At 35.8% G+C, this 21,391-nt stretch overlaps 1 protein-coding gene across 1 annotated transcript in view; it reads right to left on the minus strand.

Moving 5' to 3' along the window:
• The window catches only part of KCNH7 (potassium voltage-gated channel subfamily H member 7), a 400,430-nt gene that overhangs the window by 107,627 nt on the left and 271,412 nt on the right, over positions 1-21,391 (minus strand). The window contains exons 4-6 of the mRNA XM_006766560.2: positions 16,775-17,203; positions 10,898-10,918; positions 2,179-2,393 (exon numbers count right to left, since the gene is read on the minus strand). Coding sequence (XP_006766623.1) covers positions 2,179-2,393; positions 10,898-10,918; positions 16,775-17,203 — 665 coding nt within the window. The remainder of the gene's footprint in view (positions 1-2,178; positions 2,394-10,897; positions 10,919-16,774; positions 17,204-21,391) is intronic.

The raw sequence follows: 21,391 nt of genomic DNA on the forward strand, positions 1-21,391 counted from the left end.
GGGCTACGGTGTCTCCCTTCCTCTCGCCCTTCCTTCCTTCCTTCCTTCCTTCCTTCCTTCCTTCCTTCCTTCCTTCCTTAAATATTTCATGAACCTCTTTACACTAGGTGTCCTACTAGACCCTGGGAATGTAGGGATAAAAGAATACTGCAGAAATGGTGAGGTGGGCAGGGGTTATTAGAAAAGAGAATAATGTCTGAAATTAAGTGTTATGTACTTAGCACTGTGGTGAACATTTTCTACACATTATTCTATTTAAGTCTTATATCAATACTGAGAAATAAGTTTTGCCAACACTTGCCTCAATGTTACACAATAAATGATGCTTGTCTCCATGGCACACAATGAGTGATTTAGCCAGAATTAAAACACAAGTGTATGTGACTCCCAGTTATGCTCTCAGATGTCACTTACTTCCCAGTTTGATAAGTAACTTCCTAGATCTAGTTTAAATGTCCCATCATATCTCTGTTTTCTCCTCTGGAAATTCTCCTATTAAAGTATAATTACTTCCCCCCTAACCTGTATTCCTGTATTCTTTATTAACATGATTTCTTTATGGCTATTTGTATAAATGTTTTCTCTCTCATCAGGCCTGGAAAGACCCCAGAGCAGGTAGCTGGCACCTCTGATCCACACGGGCATCACCCTCTCTGGCACCGTGGACCTGGTGAGTTGGCAGGATTGGGTGGGCCCTGTGGTAAACCAAGAGCTTTGCCAAGGTCACACTTGGCTGCCCACAGGCCTCAAAGTGTGCTTTGTTTGGCCTAAAAGTGTTTTGCATTAGTTCGCTAACTTTTATAAATTAAGAGCTTAATCATAAATTTTGGGCTTCCAGCTTCTTTTTAAAAATTGGAGGATTTGAAACCATCAGTGAAACACTCCATGACTACATCGTTAGAGGCCCCTGCGCCATACAATTCCTTATAGTCTCCTCTCCTGCTCTGCCGCCCTCACCACTCCTCAGGTATGCTACTGCCAACACCCTGACCCTAATATTTGCCACCAGTCTCCTGGGCAGTTTCTAAAATGTCTTAATTTCTATATAGCCATGTGATGGTTACTGTCTACAAATAATGGAATTTTTAAGGTAAAATTTGAAGCATCATAGACGTGATAATACAGTAGACTTTTCCTTTACCATTGTTAAGCTCATTTTACTAAGTTAAGAAGAACAAAATGCCAAGGGTAGAGAGCCTCATTATTACACAAATATCAAAGTATGTATCAGGGTATGGCATGTACCAGTTTCCATCTCCAATAGGGACTGCTCAGGTTATTTTCAATGGACATGCAGTCATTACGTAGCTATCAGCTCACACAATAAGGCTATTTACGAATTACTAGAGTGTTGCTTGCAGTGATTATAATTACAGAACAACTTTATGAATTCAAAATCTTCAATGCTTGGTAAAGAGATTTGGGTCAAGTTTATCTTTATATTGTGACAGTTTATGAAAAAATTTGCTAAGCAAATATACTAAGTACTTTGTTTATAAGAAAAAAAAAAGGTTTACTTGACACAAGTTTTAGAGTCATGAATTCCCAACAATTTAAGAGCATTGTAAGCAAAAGCTAGGTACTACTTAGGCTGGTCTTTTAATATAATAAGTACAAGTAATTTTTCCCTAGTCTTAAAACATAACTCCTGCTAGACAGTACTTTTTTTTATCCTAGTTCAACATGCAATATTTACTTGAAAACAATAAAATACTATTACTGTGAAACACATTGGTTTACTCTGACTTTTCCATCATCTCAGTCAGCTCTTTTCCCCAAGTCAACTGACTTATCTGACTCTACTTAGGAGAGTAAGTGCAAAATAGAAGGCCACAGTTAAGAGTAAATACTGATTAGTCACCTAAAGCTTCAATAGACACATCCATTATAATAAAATACCATGCTTTAATAATGCAAGAGTTGGCAGCAAAACAATAGATGTCCAAACATGATGAATAGCAGGTTAACCACCTCTTCAGTATAAAGGGAACAATGATGCCAAGTTAGCCTATTTTGGCTCAGTCTTGTAATAAACAAAATTATACTTTATAGATAGAATGCAAATAAATGGCTTACCTCTCTTGATAGTCACTCATGAAAAAAAAAAAAAGAATGTATTTTATGGTGCAGAAAAGAACCTTTAAAAGAGTTGAAGTTGATAGTAAAATCATGTCCTACCTGGGTAACTTTCTCTGTCACATTGTGTGTTCGATCTTTAACCTTGGGTGCAATAATAGTTTTATCTGAAGAAGGAGGGGATGTACTCTTTTTTTCAGTTTTGACATCTGAAAAATTCAGAGTGAGTTGTGGAATCTTGTTAATGGTGCTGTATTTGTTGAGGTTTGAATCCGATGTGGATCCCAGGAGGCTTGACTTGATATGATTAAAAGGCCCTAAAAAAATTGGAAAGTATTTGTGAAAGCAATATCAGAAGAAATAGAAGAAGAAAAAACTAGTCCTGAATGACCTGTTGGTGACCCATGATTAATGTGACCCTGATTCAGGTGTGACTAAATTTAGCTAGGTGATACCCAAACATAGGGTTTAAGGTCACTGTCTGCCACATAGAGTAGCACATGAGTATCTGAGGATAAGATGGGGTCTAGGTGTACACCCAGAGAGAGATGGAGGCTTTAGCTATTATTCAGCTTCGTTCATTAAAGGGTGAGATAAAAGAAAAAGAGAGGGAAAAAAAACAACTCCACTCTCTATCATTGGCCAAATTCTACCTTCAAAGTTTCTCAAGAATTTCCTTTTATAATCCAGGGATTACTCAAGGAAGGATTTGCCTCTGGTTAAAATCATGTTGGCCATGAAATTTCTGAATGGGCAGGCTACCTTGCTCCAGTTCATATTATTCTCCTCTCTGTGCTATGTTTTTTGCAGAGCTTCCAGAGCAGCTAAGACCAGATGGAGGAATTTCAGGTAAGACTAAGAAGGGCAAATGTTTTTCATTTGCCTTTCTTTCTCTCTTTCTTTTGTTATTATTTTTTATTCTTGAAAACTCTAGGATCCTGTGTGGGATTTTAAAATATTTTCCTTCTTTTTCTGTTTTCCTTTTGTTTAGAATTGACTGACCACTTACTGAGGGAAAAAAAGAGAAAAAGAAATAAAATCCACACCAGAAGAATGCTTTGCAAACAATTTACAATTGAAGTGCCTGTAGCTAGGCAATAGGATATACCTGAAGTTGGTAGTACCTTGTTATTTCTTTGACTCTCTCTCTCTCTCTTTTTTTTTAAAACCATGCCACACATGTGATCCCAGGAATTTATTCATCTTAGAGCTGGAAATTTGTACCCTTTGACCAACTCTCATGATATCTCAAATTCCTTTCCCACAAAGATTATTTGGCAAGGTGCCAGGACTCCTGACCCATTGTTAAGGATAAGTAGCCTGGCCAGCAACATCTTCTTCTGAGATGAACCTACTGTTCTTTGCTTATGAAGATTCAGAAAATGCTCCAGGGGTTCTTGTACAATGGGTAATGCTATGTAGCTCTTCGAAATTAGCATCAGGAAGAATTGTAGAAAAATCCAGAGCCCACGAGTATTATACAGACATTAACTTTTTGCTTCAGAGAGTGCTTAAAACAAAAATTGCATGAATGAACTTGCTAGTTAACACATTTTGCCTTATTTTTTTTCCCTGTTCAGAATGAAACTAACACAGTTTAGGGATCAAAATGTACTTAATGCACCAAGTGAGGTATAATCAGTTGAAAATTTTATAGTTTGTGTATTTTGGACCACAACAACCAATCAACTCATTCAATAAAATGCTAAAAATATACTCATCACTTAGTTTCATTTGAAGAAAAATCACATTATGTTTGTTTTTTAAGAGTTATATTTGATTATTATAAACATTTGAAGTTATTTAAAGAGCATTTTTATCAGGGTTGCAAACACTTTGTTTCTTGGGGTACATTTCTGTTCATTTCCTGAGTTTTCTTTCTGTGATGATGATCAAGTCCACCTAGGTGAAAAGTGTCATTGAGTTCTCTGCATATATATTGCCTAGCATGTTCTCATTTGCATGCAGAATTTCACTTTCTTTTCTGTTTATAAGACAAGGAAAGAAGTAAGAGCCAAAAGTGGTACCAAATTGTTCTAGCCTTCAGATAGGACTGGGACAGAACCCTACGTCTGTGTGGAACTCTTCACTACATGCACTCATTTATTTTATTATTTTTAAACTATATTTTTATTTATTTCAGAGAGGAAAGAAGAGAGAGAGATTAAAAAAAATCAATGATGAGAGAGAATCATCCATTAGCTGCCTCTTGCACAATTCCTCCTGGGGATTGAGCCGGCAACCCAGGCATGTACCCAGACTGGGAATTGAACCCGTGACCTCCTGGTTCATAGGTCAATGCTCAACCACTGTGCCACACTGGTTGGGCCATGCATTCTTTGGGACCTAGCCTTAATGGTGTTTCCTTTTTTTTTTTGTACCCTTCTATGCCTACATTCCAAGTCTATATCTTAATATTTACAGTTTGTAAAATGCTCTAGGAGCTCAGATATCTTGGTATTGTCCATTGCTCAGCTCTAATGTCATATTTTCACTCCTTAGGTAACTTTACTACATAGAAATACTGACAAGAGATTGCAAAAGGTTAAAGTATAAAGTTAAAAAATGTGTTTAAAATCCTTTAGCCCTATTATCAATTCCCTTTCTCTATCATCCTTCTATATGTTGGATTTCTGCAGCAGGTTATCTACAAAGTTGTTTACAAAACTGGATAAAAACATGGATCATTTATGATGTTACAGTAGAAAGACTGTTAAATATACTTTGATTGTCCTGTGACCCATTCCACTGGAAAAACTCCACTGAATTGGTTACATAGATAAACAAGTGGTCTCTACTATGAGAGTAATTCACTCTAAGGGCAGCGATTTTCAATGGGGTACCATGAGAGGCACGATGGTGTGCCACAAGAATTTTTAAAACAAGCAATACTTGATAATTTAGTCGGGGGCAATGACCTCTTTTCCCTTAGATTGTCAAATTAAAAAAAATGACAACAGCCAACACAATAATAGTTGTACAGTGTGAATGAATCAAAATCATACCTATTTTTTGTCACATCAGCAAGAAATATATTTTTTGGTGTGTCACAGTGTTTTAGTAATTGGTTTGTGTGCCATGAGATGAAAAAGCTTGAAAATAGCTGCTCTAAGGGCATTTGTGAGGCATTTTTATTTGTTACAATGATGTTAGGTGTCTATTCGGTCACCTTGAAAAATTGTCCCATAGGCCCCAATGGCCATTCATGTAGGTGAAAAGCCTGTTTATAACTATCTGAACCTTGAACCTGTTTCACATATAGAGTACAATGTACTTTTAAGATGCTTTTCATATATATGGAATTTTCTAGAGCTATAACTACCATGTAAAGGTAAGGTTTTTATGCAGAACTTTACCAGAAGTTATTCACCATTTTGGAATATCAAATCACTTAGAGCTACACTAGTTATGGCTTTTGAGTTGCCAAAACAAATTTCAGACCTCAAGTTAGAGTCTATGTGTGTAGTTGTCACATGTAAATATATGTAAGCAAAGAGATTTGAATCTTGTTTTAAAAGTGTTGGAGCCAGATATTATATAATTTCCAGAGATTATAGGAGTCACACTAAAAATCATTAATAAAATTTTACTTTAAAATATTTCATACTTTTGTCCTTTATATGTAAAATTATGTGATACAATGAAATTAAATCAATGTAATAAAAGCTAAACATTTGAAATGATTTGTCCTAGGATTGCCTGTTGGTTTCTAATTTCTCCTTAGTAGCTCCGTAGTGATCTGCCATAATTCCTCCAGAATGTCTTGATTCCCATTTCTTCTTCCAATCCATCTTCTAGTTCCCATTGCTTCTGAAGGCATGTGGTCTGTAAGGCCTTTCTTAAGTGTTGAAGAATGAATATATGTCCTGACATTTAGTGGGATTTCTTTCTTCTGTGCAATTCATTACTATTGCATGTTATCAAAGAGGGAATCATTTTAGCATTACACTTAAAAGTAAGGGCCAGCTCATTTGTGACAATATTATACGTTCTCATTTCTACCCACTTTATCTTGGTATAGTACTCATAATTCAATTTTTGTTTCCTATTTTTCATTTTTAAGTATTTTCCCCTTTTTTATTTTATTATTTTATTTTATTATTTTTTCCATCACCATTTATCCCCCATATACCCTTTTCCACTTCCACCCACCCTCCTACCCCTTCTAGTTACTACACTGATGTACCTGTTCATGAGTTCTTACTTTCAAAATTCATATATATAAATCCAATATGTTACTATTTATTCCAATAGTGAATTTTATTTTGTTATCCACCCATATTTCCGCTCTATCATTTTGTTCAGTACTTCTATGGGCAGTGTTCTCATGGCTTCAATGCACTTACAGTCAATATTTTCTTATGTCTAATTATTGCAACGGGAAATTAACATATTGAGATAATTATCATTACATTACAAACTGTTTTCTTTTATCTTTGTTTTCGGTTGCAGTTAAGGAATCATGTTGTTCTCTTAGAAATAAGTTAAATTATTTCTGAGTGAAGTTTCAGGATAGTAAAATGCATATTAAAAATATTGGTTTGAATAAGAGGATAGGGCTAAGATTTGGCCTCAGAATATGACAAATTCATTGCAGTGTGTATTTTAGCTTTTCTTATGTACTGTTGGAAAGCCTTTCTAAACTGTTACTCTACTCTGTTTCTTGTTTTTTAAGCTCTTTGTGTTAGAGATTTAATCTAGGTGACCATTTAATCTATCCATTTAATTAATTCAGCAAAAATTAAAATATTTCTTAAAATAATTCATGCATGCTCCTTAGATAAGACTTACAACCCACTTTATCCTACATAACAAAGATTATTATGTTCTTTTCCACTAATTTTGAAGCATATGTTTATATGCAGAAGTCTGTTAGAGTGTGCAATATGATCAGTGTTGTTTCTAAAATCTATTGAAGTTATAATAAAAAAAGTTTCCAACACTTTAATTAAGACAGGTATTAGCAATATCTTTATTTTACCAATTGTAAAACAAGGCAGATAGAATATGCGGCCAAAAGGGAATAAGAGTCAAGGATAGAAATCAGAACACAGGGATTCCTACCTCCTAATCTATATTCAGAGAGGCTTAGCTGATGATTTAGAGGTGAAAGACAGCCTCCCTGAGTGTGGTCATGAAGAGATGGGGTTTAGGAGTCTAATGAAAGAAAGGAGAGTAACCGAAAAGTTAAATCAATTTAAAGAAAATAAATGGGCAGAAATAAAGCGAACTAATGGATTCAGTTGAAAGAAATGTAAAACTCAAAAATATATAGAAAGACTCGATGTTTTTTTTAGAGAACCATTGGCAAAATGGATGCCCTGATGGAGATGGAAATGAGGTGATTAAGAAGACTAAACCAGCAGCTATATCAGGCTCTAATATCTCACAAGTGTCTGATTAAATATAAGGTAGGCCAGGTTCTAGCTACAAAGAAATTCTCTGCATTTAGAGATCAAGCTAGAGGCTAAAGCAACAACTAGGCAGAATTTTAAATTTATCATGAGTGACAAGAGACTAAAGGAGAATATATTTTCTTTTAGATGGTGCTGGAAATACAGCTAAGGACACCTAATATATTTTTAATATATATATATTTTTAAGATCTTTGCTCTAGAGGGCTGAATGGGTCAAGAGAGAAGGAAATCATAAAGATTAAGGTTGTATTTAATTCATCTGGTGTTTATACAATATTTCTTAGGGTGCTGAGTTTGTTTTGCTAAAGTTTAATAAAGCCTAAGTTACTGACGTGACAACATTAAAGAAATGCAAGAGCAGTGTTTAGAAATTGAGTTTTGTAAAAGAACACTGTCAATAGCATAAGGACAAGAAATTTAAGACTAGAAAAAGATAAGTAGTCAAATTATTTGTAGTCGATATCATATTGTGTTTCAGCACATAGCATATAATTTACAGAAGAAAACTGTCACAATTGAAAAATCAACTTGCAACTCAACTTATATAATCACAAATATTCAGTAATGGTCAATATAGTTTATGAGAAACATTTGTATCAGATTTCCGTTGTGAGTCTGATAGTTTTGGTGGAATAGAGAAGGTAAAAGCTGTACTAAATCTGGAGAGTACTTTTGCTTTGACTCATATGCCAGATTCTTAGACAAGTTAGAAACTGAACATACCATTGTCAGTGGGATGCAGTATTACCTGAGATGATCAGGAGGTGGAAGCAACAGCGGTGTAAAATTATATTAATGACTTATTTCCTAGGTAGGGAAGAGGTTAATTTTTATTGATGACTTGGAAAGCAGAATAAGCAGATAAGCCACTAAGTTGGAGATTAAAATCTGTTTATGTGTGATTGTAGGATTAAGTTCACCTCTCAAATATTAAGAGAAAATAGTGAAAAATATAATGTACACAGACACACAAATAAATAGCATATGCAATTTATTTGAATTAACTTTTTCACTCTTTGATAATAAGTTACACTTTTTGATCTCTGAAGTCTAATTTTAAAGAGTCAGAGTGCTATCAGAATTTATTAAAGGGAAACACAATTGATCCCAAGGAAGAAGGTTAAATAGAAGTTATTCAATTTAGAAGAAAAGATTGAGTATCAGTTTGCTGTTTTTATACTGTGATATTACATCAAGATTAGAAGTAGCTAGCTAGCATCTCTGTCCAACTCAGGATAGATGAAGGGGAATAAATTACATTTCAGCAAGAAGGATTTAGCTTAGCTCTTTGTGTAACAGGCAGTAAAATAGATTTCCCAAGAAAATTAAAGAATGGGCTCACTGGAGATAAAGATGCCTCTACCACTGGTGCAAAGGATTTAGACAACACCCATGCCCAAGGGGAATGAATGAAATAATCTCAAAAACCTTCTAAATGCCTTCCTAAATTATTTATTTTATTTTGGTAAAGAAATAATTTTTAGTTGAGATAAAACTAATTATGCATTTGTATACAAAGAAGTGTAGAAATTTGTCTTTCATTTTAAAAATTTTTTAATTTAAGTGTAGTTTAGGAACAAATCCAAAATTTAAACAGCATGGTTAATTTGTCTTATATCTAATTAGATTAATTGCTCTGTGAATATTTTAAGGGGCCGGACACTTAAAAATTTTTCAAGTTGTTTTCAAAACTAGAGCTTGAACAAATAATGAAGACTTTGGAGGGCACAGGTACATTACATTTTTATTAAATTTACACATGTTTTGTCTAATTTGGGAATTTAATTTCATAAATATTAATATACAAAAACTTTCTACAATGGTTTAGAGTTTCCTAATTGCAAATTCTGATTTTGTGATTCATTTTCATTCAAAGACAACTGCTACTTAAAAAATGAAGGGTTGAGAAAAAAAAAGTTGAAGAATAAGTGGACTAGTTTGAGACAAAAATAGAACTGCTGCAGTTTGAATGACAATTATGTGAGCTACTAGTTTGGAAGATAAGCAAGCTTAATTTTTTATTTATTGAGAAAAAATTAGATTCATTTCTAATTAGATTCATTTCATTTAAAAGATCACCGGAAAATTAATGTTTAATAATTGATTGTTAATTAATTTGGCCAGCCATATGTCACAGAGGCAAGTTGGTGAGAGCTGTCTGTATTCTGTTTTTCGAGGTTATGTTCTGCATTAGATCAAGTCAAATCACCACCTGCAGCTGACACTGATTTGCTTTCTTTTAGGAATCTCAGGCCAAGGATAGAATAAGCATGTGCATGAAACCTCATCCTGTTATTGGAGTTCTCCTGCACAGACCCTTTTGGAAATGCTTAAAAAATAAAACCAGGATGGAAAGAAGTTGCCACAATTTCCCTTATTTTCAAGTTATCCTGGGCTGCTAAAAACATCTTTAGTTTTAGTGATAGTAATTCATCACAGTCACCAGCTCTGAATTAATTAGAGAAGGGATTGAGAAATCAATATCCAAAACTTCACCATGACTAGAGTAGCAGTCACATAGGAAAGAGGTCAACACAGTGAGTTCTAAGGAATGAGGGTTACTGGTGGAGACGTGTCCATGCAACACACATGCACAAAATGAGTCACTGTCACCACATGCATACCCACAGCAGCATGCATGGCCTATGTTAAAAAACTAAGCCCCACAAGTTTTCCATCTGATGAGAACATAGGATTATTTTAGGCTGTGATTCCTGGTATCCACTATGATCTAGTAGAAAAACAGAAGTGAATTTCAAATTTTTATCCAACTCCCGATTGTCCAGAGGTTATTTCTCCATTAAACAATACCCTGTAGGAGCTATAGGTCATGCCAGTGATTTCAGACTAATATAACACACAAACATGATTGCAATGGAATATAGAAAAACGGAAGGTGACTACCATGCATGTATAGTTTACTACTACAGTAAGCTTAAAACCATACCCCCTGCCATCCAGGAACGTGAAACTAGTTTTAGGGAAACAAAAGAGGAACAAGTAAAGTGATGCTGTCATGTAGCACTTTGCTTATTTTATTTAATCTTGAACTAAAAGATTTTTTTGTGTTTTTTTTTTTTTGGCTGAAATAGGCTTATGTGCCTCTTCCACACAGGAATATATGTAGCTTGATATTTGTATCTTTCCAAATGATGTAAATATTTAGGAAGTGTTCATTGTCAACTTGGGCTTATGCTTCTTGCAGGAAAAAGTTCATAACAAACACCACTGAGAAAGTAACAATGCCTCCAGCCAAAATCAAGCCATGATGTCTCCACCAGGCACTTGGACGAGCTAAGGGCAGCATGATGTTGCATTGAACAGGGCATACAGCAGGCAACTTCACATGCCAAGTAAAGGGGCACTGGGAGCATCAGATGTTAAAATTTGAGTTCGTACTTTACCTTTGACATTGCGACCATTGTCTGTTTTGAACACATAAGGATAAAAGAAAAGAGAAATATAAAAAGACTAAAATTATGTCATATACACTGAATTACCTCTGTACAAAAACAGAGAAAACAGAATGTAATTCTTAAAATTTTAACTTTGAAATTAACATTTTGACCTATTCAACCAAGTAAAATGCATATGCTAGAAATAGTATCTGCTGTCATAAACGTTCATGTTAAAATATGTGAAACATTTACCTCAATTTAAATGGATTCCAAGATACAGATATTATAATTATGACAGTTTGGAGAAAGACATACCCAGCTGCATGTAGTTGTGATAAAAACTTTCAACCTTGTCAGAAGCCAATTTTAGTGTTGCTTCAACCATCATTTAACAAAGAAGGACCACACAACATTTTGCATGTTAAACAATTTTTTTTGTATAATTTCACCTAGAGTTTCAATAAGGAAAAATATTTCTAAAACAGCATTTTACCTTATAAACCAACTTGCATATTAATAACAAATTTATTACTTGTCCCTCTCATAAATGTTCTTTAATGTATATTTTGAAAATACCAAATTGTACACAAAGAGTCACTCCTAGGCAAAAAATAATTATAACAAGTCAGTGAGACACTGGACTGCTCAAAGGGAATGTAAGATTTTAAAATTTCCGTTGTTATAATGCACTCAGTATAATACCTAGAATATTTAGGAAATTTGTTTATATTAAAACTGGAGGCCCAGTGCATGAAATTGTGCACAGGTAGGGTCCCTGGCCTGGCCTGTGATCAGGGCTGATCTTCCCCAGCTGCCGGCAACCAGCCACGCCACCTGCCACTGCTGGCTGCCCTCTGTGTGTGGGGCGAACAGCGGGGCGATTGGGGCACTGGCACTGCCCACATTCGCTGCCACTCACTCCTGGTTCCCAGTTCCCCATCAGGTGATTGGGGCCTGTGGGCTGGGGGCAGCGTCTGCATTGAGCATCTGCCGTCTGCCCCCTGGTGGTCAGTGCGCGTCATAGCCGACCAGTCGTTCTGCCGTCTGGTCTATTTGCATATTACGCTTTTATCTATATAGTTGGGTTGTTTTCAAATCTCAGAATGGAGTCTGTAAGGATAGATAAAGGCCTTTCCTTTTCTTTGCTTTGGCCTTCCACGGCTTCTGAGAAGCACCTGGTCATTAACCCCCAACATGGTTGGCTCCTCTGATTCCAACAGCTCCTCTGTTCACACTGCGGATAAGATAAGCGACTCTCAAGGCTTCATTCTCGCATCCCCCTCATCCCTGCTGTTTTCACACTCAGGGAGAATTCTCAGCAAGGAGTCTCTAGTTAGTAGAAGGTTCCATTTCCCCCTCCCCTCAAACCACGCCTCTTTTTAACTCTTCATAACTTTTGTTCTAAGCTTGTTCTATGGGCTTGGGAAAAATACTGATAAGATACCTCCTTAGGACATCTGCCGACTGTCTCCTGGAACACAAACAAACCGTAACTTTTCAAGACAAACCCCCTCCTATCTGCTCAACTTCAACAGGACCCCCTCCTATCCTTGTCCCTTAGCAACAGCCACGGCTTCAAAGTGCAGGCCACCCTTTCTTTCTTGCCCTGTACTGCCTAGCAATGCGTGGTCCTTTCCTCTCTTGGAAAGGAAATAAACGCCTCTCTGCGTCTCATCTTTTACCTGTGAATTCTTTCACAGCCCATGGCACCAGCCAAACCCTAACAGAGTGTTTTCAGATTTAGAGATTAGCAATCTGACTCTTTGTTACATATTTGCTACTAACAAAATATGCCTGACTAGTTTTGAAACAAGCAGAGCTTAAAATAAACAAAGTCATGTCAAAACCATTCAAATATATCCAAGATTTGAAAAATCTGTTCAACATTTATTGACATCTCTGCTAATATCGGGGATATTTAAAATCTTGGGATATATTAGCATTGTTTCAAAGCTTATAATTGAAGCACTTTTGATAGTGTGATATATTGAATCGCGAGTGTAGACATTGCCTTAGACAGAGATACACAAAGGCTGTGACCTTACATGACAACTCTCTGCCCACTTTGAGGGACCATTAAAAGCAAATAGGGACAATGGAAGAGACCTTGATTACATAGAATTAACTATCCCCATCAGAAGCTGGGTTCAAACATCATTAGTAAAATAGCAAGTGCTTTCAAGAGTTTAAATATTAAAATTCTACTTCCCAAATCTAAAAATTACATATAAAATTTTGCAAGTTAAAACACTCACACACACACACACACACACACACACACACACACACACCCTCATTTGAATTTATATTGTTGTCTCCTACTCCAAGAAGAGCAATTTCCTCCTATATTGGCTATCTTTATAGAACTTACAGTAATTTGCAAATATATGCGTGTTATATAGTCACATTATATAGTCACATTACATAGTCAACGCTGCTTTGATGATCTAAGGCAGAGCATGGGGTTCATTCTGCTGGTTCTAGCTGGATCTGATTGTTTTTCCTCTGTGGCAGCATAACGACAGAAGTTAGAGTAAGTGTGGCAGAAGAATTTTACATCTTTCACCCTAATTATAAAACAATTGGGGTTTATATTTTGTATGTCTATCTTTTTTGAATTTCATTTTTCTAGTAGTATATTTTTATTGTATTTACAAATATATTGGTTCATGATGGCTTAGATAAAAATTTCTGGTCCTTCACTGTAAATAGGTTGAGAAATACAGTTCTAAGGAACTTGATAATGTAGATTCAATGAAATAATAATGTAAAATATTATGCCCTAATATATTTGCAAGTTTTTAAAAAGTGCTACAAAGATAATCAACATAGGAGGAAATTGCTCTTCTTGAAATAGGAGAGAACAACATAAATTCAAAATCTGGTGAATGTGGAGGTTAACCTGTTAACCAGTTACATGAATCCATAAAACTAAAATCAGTTTTAAAAGTTTTCCATTTTCCCTTTTCAGTGGCTCAGTTTTTAAAATATATAAAATATATAGCCTTAGGAAGTGTAGTCTTCTATGGTAATGAGTGTTGTAGCTAAAATTATTCTGAAGCTAAGTACAAAATGTCCACTGAATTTATCAGGCATTAACTGTAGCATCTGCAAGAAAGTAATACAATTTTTTTGACAATAACATAACTTGGATGATCAATAACATAAATTAAAGATCTCAACTCATGTTCAAGTATAGAATCCATACTGAGAAATCAAAAAATGTTAAATCACCCTTTCCCATAATTGTATCAGTAACTGCACTAAATGGAGATCACATAAAATTGAAAACTGTAAAGTTAAATCATGAAATCTGATCTAACCTTCTAGCATCACCATCAAATCACAGGCTAAGTTTGTGTCTATTCTGCACTGATTATGTATCATTTAATACTCAAAGGTACTGTTTCTGAATGTTATTATACTATAACTCAGGTGCTAGGCAAAAAGGCCAGTCTCTGAAAAGTCAGCACAATTCCTAAAAATGGTTACACTAATTGTATTAACTAATTAAAATATATGCTGGTCATTTAAGTTACTATGTTGATTTTACTGTTTTTCAGCCATAGGATCTATTGCTCAAAGATCAAACTTCAGAGCTCTCATTGGGTCAGGAGATATCGAACATGCAATTACTACATGGTTTAGAGCCTTAGATGATTATCCAGTTTCAAAATTGTCCTTGATTTTATTTTATTTTCTCTCTTTTTGACATTCTTTGGGCTACCGATTAAAATGGATGTGCTCACTGCTCTTTGACTATATAGAGTTTCTCAAATCTATCTGATAGAAAACTGTTCCTTCTGTTTCAGTGATATTGACTTTTCTTCTCTTTGAAAAAGTTCCTGCCAATTCATTTTCTTTCACCTCTTCTGCCTTCTCTACTTCACAGGGGATCTATACAGATCCCCACATGATTCAACCCTAAGCTTTTGGTTTAAATTGTATAGCATTATGGAGCAGGTAACTCATTTCCTGATGTCTGTGTGTTTTCAGAACATGTTTCACAAGCATGGCTCTCGCAATTTTAACCAGCACTTACTGAGTTCCTGTCATAATACAGGCAATAGTTCTGGGTACTGAGGCTGCAGAGCTAATTGTGCCAGAACGCCCATGTCAGGGAGCTCATAGCAACATAATTACTTGCTTGTATATCCAACAGGGATGACACAGACATATAATGCAGTATAATGTAGGCTACATTAAATGCTGTAATATATGTAAACACTGCTTTGCACACTCAGGTGCAAATTGAATTCCTCTGGTTTGAGAAGGGGAAGTGGGTCTTTACAGCTATGGGGCAAAGCTGGGAAGAGTGCTTCTGGCAGAACAAAATAATGAAGCCAAGAAAGTGCATGATACATTTTTAGAAAAGGCAATTAAGTTTTGTGGAGGATTGGAATAGAATACACAGGAGGGGAGAGAGCCTTGGAGAGGCTAGAAATGAGGCTTAAAAAATAACTGTGACAAGCTGGCAAAGTACCTAGTACCCTTCACTCAGGAGCCCCAGAGTCGGATTTATGTTAAAACGCAGCAGCATGAGTGATGATGGGCACTTGCAGGAAGGAATAGCACAGAAAGGACAATGGGTCTCTCAAGATCCCAAATCTGCAGGATTCAGAAAACTGATGTGTCCGTGCAGCAGGCACTCTGAATCTTGGACACCGTGGGAAAAGTTCAATGATTCAAAAGACCCCTTGTCCAGGGAGGTTTTATGGAGCAGGAGTGAGGAAAGAAAAACATGAATCAATTGTGGGCTTTGGGTTTAAAGCAGGGGTGGGCAAACTTTTTGACTCGAGGGCCACAATGGGTTCTTAAACTGGACCGGAGGGCCGGAACAAAAGCATGGATGGAGTGTTTGTGTGAACTAATATAAATTCAAAGTAAACATCGTTACATAAAAGGGTATGGTCTTTTTTTTCAATAGTTTTATTCATTTCAAAGGGGCCGGATCCAGCCCGCAGGCCATAGTTTGCCCACGGCTGGCATAGGCGCTTCCCCAATGTCTGATGATAATATCAACAGTGTCTATAGTCAGCCTCTTGGTAGTTCTCAAAAGAACACAAAGGGATTCATCACTTGCACTAACAGACTAAGATGCAGACAAGGTTAACTTTGGGAAAGAGATCAATAACTTTTGGGCCATCCATTAAAAATGTGGGAACTAAAGGAAATATTTCTAGGAACAAATATTTTAAAAGTCAGTACACACCTATCCTTGGATAATCCCACATAGGCCCAGAGACTGCAGCAGGGCTTGACTATTTGCTAAATATAACACAATTAATTATGCTTGAGATGATAGCGTTATGACCTAAGCACATCTTATATTATGTCATTAATTCATTAAACTTCCATTAAGTAGGCAGATAGTGGTTATCATACTATTTCAGAAACACAGATAAATAAGCCATAAGAAACCAAATTAGTCACTGGGGTTCCAAGAAGAAATCAGTAACAACTCTGAATGTAGGACTCATATTTTTTAATAGCCTCTACTCACATTTCTTCCTTTAAGCCTTAAGGAATACCAGGCAACGATTTTCAACTGTTGTGCCACAGTAATTTTTAAAATGTAATACTATTTAGTCAAAGGTGCTGACCTTCTTTCCCTTAGATTGGCAAATAAAGAAATGACAATAGGCAACACAATAGCTATCTGGTGTGACTGAATCAAAATTATACCTATTTTTTTGTGAGGCAAAAAATTTATTTATTTTTGCAGAAGTTTAGTAATTAGTGTATGGTGTCACGAGATGAAAAACGTTGAAAATCACTGCTCTTAGGCATAAAGATTAATGTAGAAATGAAAAACAGTATCGAAATTCCCTTTCATTGCCCATTAGTTTATGTTTTCATATTTTAAAAAAACTTCAGACGTACCTTCACTGGCATGTCGGTCTCTAAATATGTTCTTGGGGTGGACACTGAATCCTTCCATATCATGGACTGAAGAAGCCCTCCGTATACTACAAATGCTTTCTTTCGATCTGGAATGGGTCAGCTTGGAGCTTGACTGAAGCATGTCAGGGTAGAGTCGGTCCCACTGCCTTTTGGGAGAGGAATGGTCCAGAGGTCCAGATATATTCACCAACGGGGAGCATTTGCTGGGCTGTATCAAGGCTTTTGTATCATCTGCTTCAGAGGGGCTGCAGCTTTCTTTTGTAGGAGACTTAAAGTGCTTCATGGCCACCGAATCATCACTGTGTTTGGATGAATCAATCACGACCACATCAGGGTCTTCTTGTGGTAAGGACTCCTTTCTGTAAGTGAGAACTCTCAGGCCAGGGAACTTGAACCCAAAAAGTTTCCCTAGAGACAGAAAAGCGAATTATTATAAGACAAAATATATACCTCTTAAAATAAACAAGCAAATATGTTTGGTTCATATTTAAATGATGTGTAAGATTTACTCGTCAATATTTAATGTACATTTGGAATGAGGCAAATTGTAGAAAACTTCTCTGAGGGTAATACAAATTATCATGGGAGTGTAAGAAAGTAGTAGACATAATTTTACCGTGTTTTTATAGGTAGATATTCTCCAGTGATGTGAACCCATTATTTGAATGACACAAGGTTTTTTGTTTTAATAAATTAAAAGTATATACCCACTATATATCCATTCATTGAGGGTATTTGAAAGGAAGAGCATAGTTTAGAAGTAAAAAAAAAACGTGATGGGGCACTGTGTGTAAAAGGATCAGACACAGAAAAGACTGTAGGGTATGCATGTGTATGTGTTGGGGGACTACTGTATTTCAAGTGGGGGGGAAGGGAATGAGGTGGAGATGAGGAGATGGCCTGACATAGCTAGAAGGTTTCTACTGGATAATAATGTTAGTTGAGTGTGGATGGAAAAGTGAGGTCAACTATGTATGAGATGTTTCTTATTCCATTTGGAATTCTTGCAAGACTTTTGGTTTCAGAGAGAGAGATGTATGATAAAGATAGGAATTCATTTTTCCTGATTTTTTGTCCTGAAATCTGAGAATATAACTAAGAAACACATAAACTCATTGGTAGTAAAATTCAAATTAAAAAAAAACACATAACATTTAGTGTTGGCAATGAATGCTGGAGAGCATTGCAACCTGCTACAAATTCTTTGGAAAGTCATTTTACAATATTCATTAAAATGAAAAAATACACTTTTCATTTGACTCATCAACCCCATTTATAGAATATCACAAGCCACAAAAACTAGACATAATCTGAATATTCATAAGATGAAGAATGATTGTATAAATTATGGCGTTATTATACTTTGAAATCGTATGACATTTTTAAGAAAACAAGAATATGTTTATGTTCTTGATGTTTGGAAGTGGGGAAAATATAATATATTGCATCTCTCTTGTTTGTTACATCAGCATACATTCTTTTATAAATTAAAAAAAAGCTAAAAAGGTAAACTTCTGTCCTTAAAGAGAAATGAAAATATAAGAGAAAGCATCCAAATAATATTGTATAATTTAAAGATTTTCTAAGAATTGTCTGCAAGAAAATGCAGAGTTTCTAGTTTGTATTGCCAGCTTAGTAGCCTCGGCCGACATCAGCCACGCCTTTCCAATTACATGTCGCCATTCGAGTTAGTCAGTGGGTTTCTTTGGTTTACCTTCTTATATTCTCTGATGGTCAGGGGCACCATTATCTTTAATATATTTACTATGAATTTTTCCTCAGTGGATTGAAGGTGGTCTTAAAATGTGAAAGAACACTCAAAACTCATGAACTTCCCTGCATTTTATTTGCATATGATCTTCTAGTGGATGATCTCATGCTCACACATGTTTAATGATTCATAAATTTGTATCTCCAGCCTCGACCTCCTTTCTGAGTTCTAGAATTGCATATCTAAAGGCCTCATCAGCATCTTCATTTAGAATCCTTAATGATACCTCAAAATCTCATAGAAAATTCAATCTCATGATCTATCTTCCCAAGCCCAGTCCTTTCTTTCAGTGAATAGCATCACAATCCACTAGTTCTATAAGCCTGTGACTTGAGACTCATTGTATTACTGTTCTCTCTCACCTTTATCCCTCATATCTGATCAGTCTCCTAACTGTGTTCATTTAATCTCTGGAATATCTTTTAATGATAGTCATAACAATCATTTTCACTTCTCTCATTTCCACTGCTCTCACTTTTGTCTAAGCTCCTATAGGTTCATCTGATTTCTTGCAATTGATGCCAGTTACTTTCCACATTGCATCATATTGTCCATCCTTTAAAAAATAATTTTCTATCTTTTAAGAAAAAGTCACTTTTGATCACATAGACCAGCGGTTCTCAACCTCTGGGTCGCGACCCTTTCACAGGGGTCGCCTAAGACCATCAGAAAACACATATATAATTACATATTGTTTTGTGATTAATCACTATGCTTTAATTATGTTCAATTTGTAACAATGAGATTGGGGGTCACCACAACATGAGGAACTGTATTAAAGGGTCGCAGCATTAGGAAGATTGAGAACCACTGACATAGACTATGTCATTGCTCCCAATAATTCCCTGCATTGGGAATGAAGGCAACTCTATCTCCGTTCTGCAGCTTCATCTTTCCTTCCTCACCCTCTGGGATCCAGTCCTATGGACTTTCTAATTCCTTCGGAGGCCTTTGCTTCTTTCTAGGCTTCCTTGTGTTGATAAATTTCACTCTTCCCACTTAATGCATCCTTTAGGTTTTAGCTCCAAAGTTATTTCCTTTGGAAAATGTTTCCTTCCTTCTGAACTGGATTAGCATCCCCTTTATACCTTTCTCCACAGTTCCCTAGTTATACACTTGTTGACTTTCTTATTTCTCTCCCTTAGAGGACTGTAGGCTCATAGGCGAAGGGCCCTTGTCTGTTTTGCTCACCAAACCCCAGCTCTGACGGGATGCTTGAGTTTAGTAAATAACTTTCCACAAGCAGATGCCAAACTGAAAATGTGCTTCAAGCTTTACTGTAGAAAAATCTTTACTGTAGAATATTTCATTGCTCTGACCAACTTAATTAGGGAATCTTAGCCTGCTGAAATTGTATTGACCCCTATTTACCAAAAAATGATTAATTGCATTGAACTTGGTAGCTCATGGAAATGGTGAACTGCATACTGTGTACTATAAACTTGATACACCTCTTACTAATATTGTAAATTTCATCTTTCTTCAGTGTTTATTAATTGCTACTATTCTGATTTTAGAGCAGGGGTGGGCAAACTTTTTGACTCGAGGGCCACAATGGGTTCTTAAACTGGACCGGAGGGCTGGAACAAAAGCATGGATGGAGTGTTTGTGTGAACTAATATAAATTCAAAGTTAACATCATTACATAAAAGGGTACGGTCTTTTTTTTTAGTTTTATTCATTTCAAACGGGCTGGATCCTGCCTGCGGGCCGTAGTTTGCCCACGGCTGTTTTAGAGCATACAAGTGTTTTCAAACTCATCGTTATCTAGTGAATTTTATGAAAAATACCCACTCAGAAAATTTTAAACCTAAATAGTTTAATTAATTATTGCACACTTTCATTTGTAAGCTAGTGGACACCTAATTAACAGTGTCAAATATAATTGAAATAAAATTGATCTTTGTGGTTGAAGACATGACACAATGCATAGACAAACCCCAAATATGTTGAACATTAAACTCATTTTTAAAATTTCAGTTTTTTCCATCACCATTTATCCCATTGTGGTCTCTTCCACCTTCACCTATCCCCCTCCACCCATGAAATCACCCACTCTGTTGCTCATGTCCATGAGTTCTCTCTCTCTTTTTTCTTTTTTGCTCAATCCTTCTGCCCCCACCCAACCCCCCTGTCTGCCTGCTCTCTATCTATGAGCATTAAGCTGTTGATTAATAAAATGCAGAAGAGAGTAATGAATCCATGCAAATGGGATTAAATGATAGCATATTACAATAACTGTTCTGCAGGCATTTTTACATAATTCTACTGACAATGTTTATACGCTCAAGTAAATTGGCAAGTTAAAACTTAGTGAACTGCATCAGAATCATTTGATTAGTTTTTAATGCACATGAAATTGAATAATAAAGCAGTTTACAAATCAATTCTGTAAGCTTATTATAATGGCCTGAAGGTCAATGCCTATTTTTAATCATTTTTCATCACTTAGATTACTCCCTTCTTTTAAAGACAATTCACTACCTTTCTTAAATAATGATTACACAAGGCATATCGTTTGTTCATACAGTTTAGTGATGTACAAGGTGGTACAGATGGTTTTTTCTGCATCACTAGGTTAATATGACCATGTTATATTGTATTACAGATTTAGTTGTCTAACTGTCGTTCATCCGGAAAGAATACACATTGAGAATTTTGCTTAGTGCTGGCACTTTCAAGCATGAAATAGAAAACACTAAATGAGTGTAGTCCTGTTAGGATCTTAACACTGAAAAACATCCTCGTAAGTCAAGTCTTCAGATTTCACTACATACGTCTTCTAACTTGAATAGCTAAAATAGATACAGTTTAACCTATTTACT

This window comes from Myotis davidii, unplaced genomic scaffold, assembly GCF_000327345.1.
Source record: "Myotis davidii unplaced genomic scaffold, ASM32734v1 scaffold59, whole genome shotgun sequence".
Lineage (NCBI taxonomy): Eukaryota > Metazoa > Chordata > Mammalia > Chiroptera > Vespertilionidae > Myotis > Myotis davidii.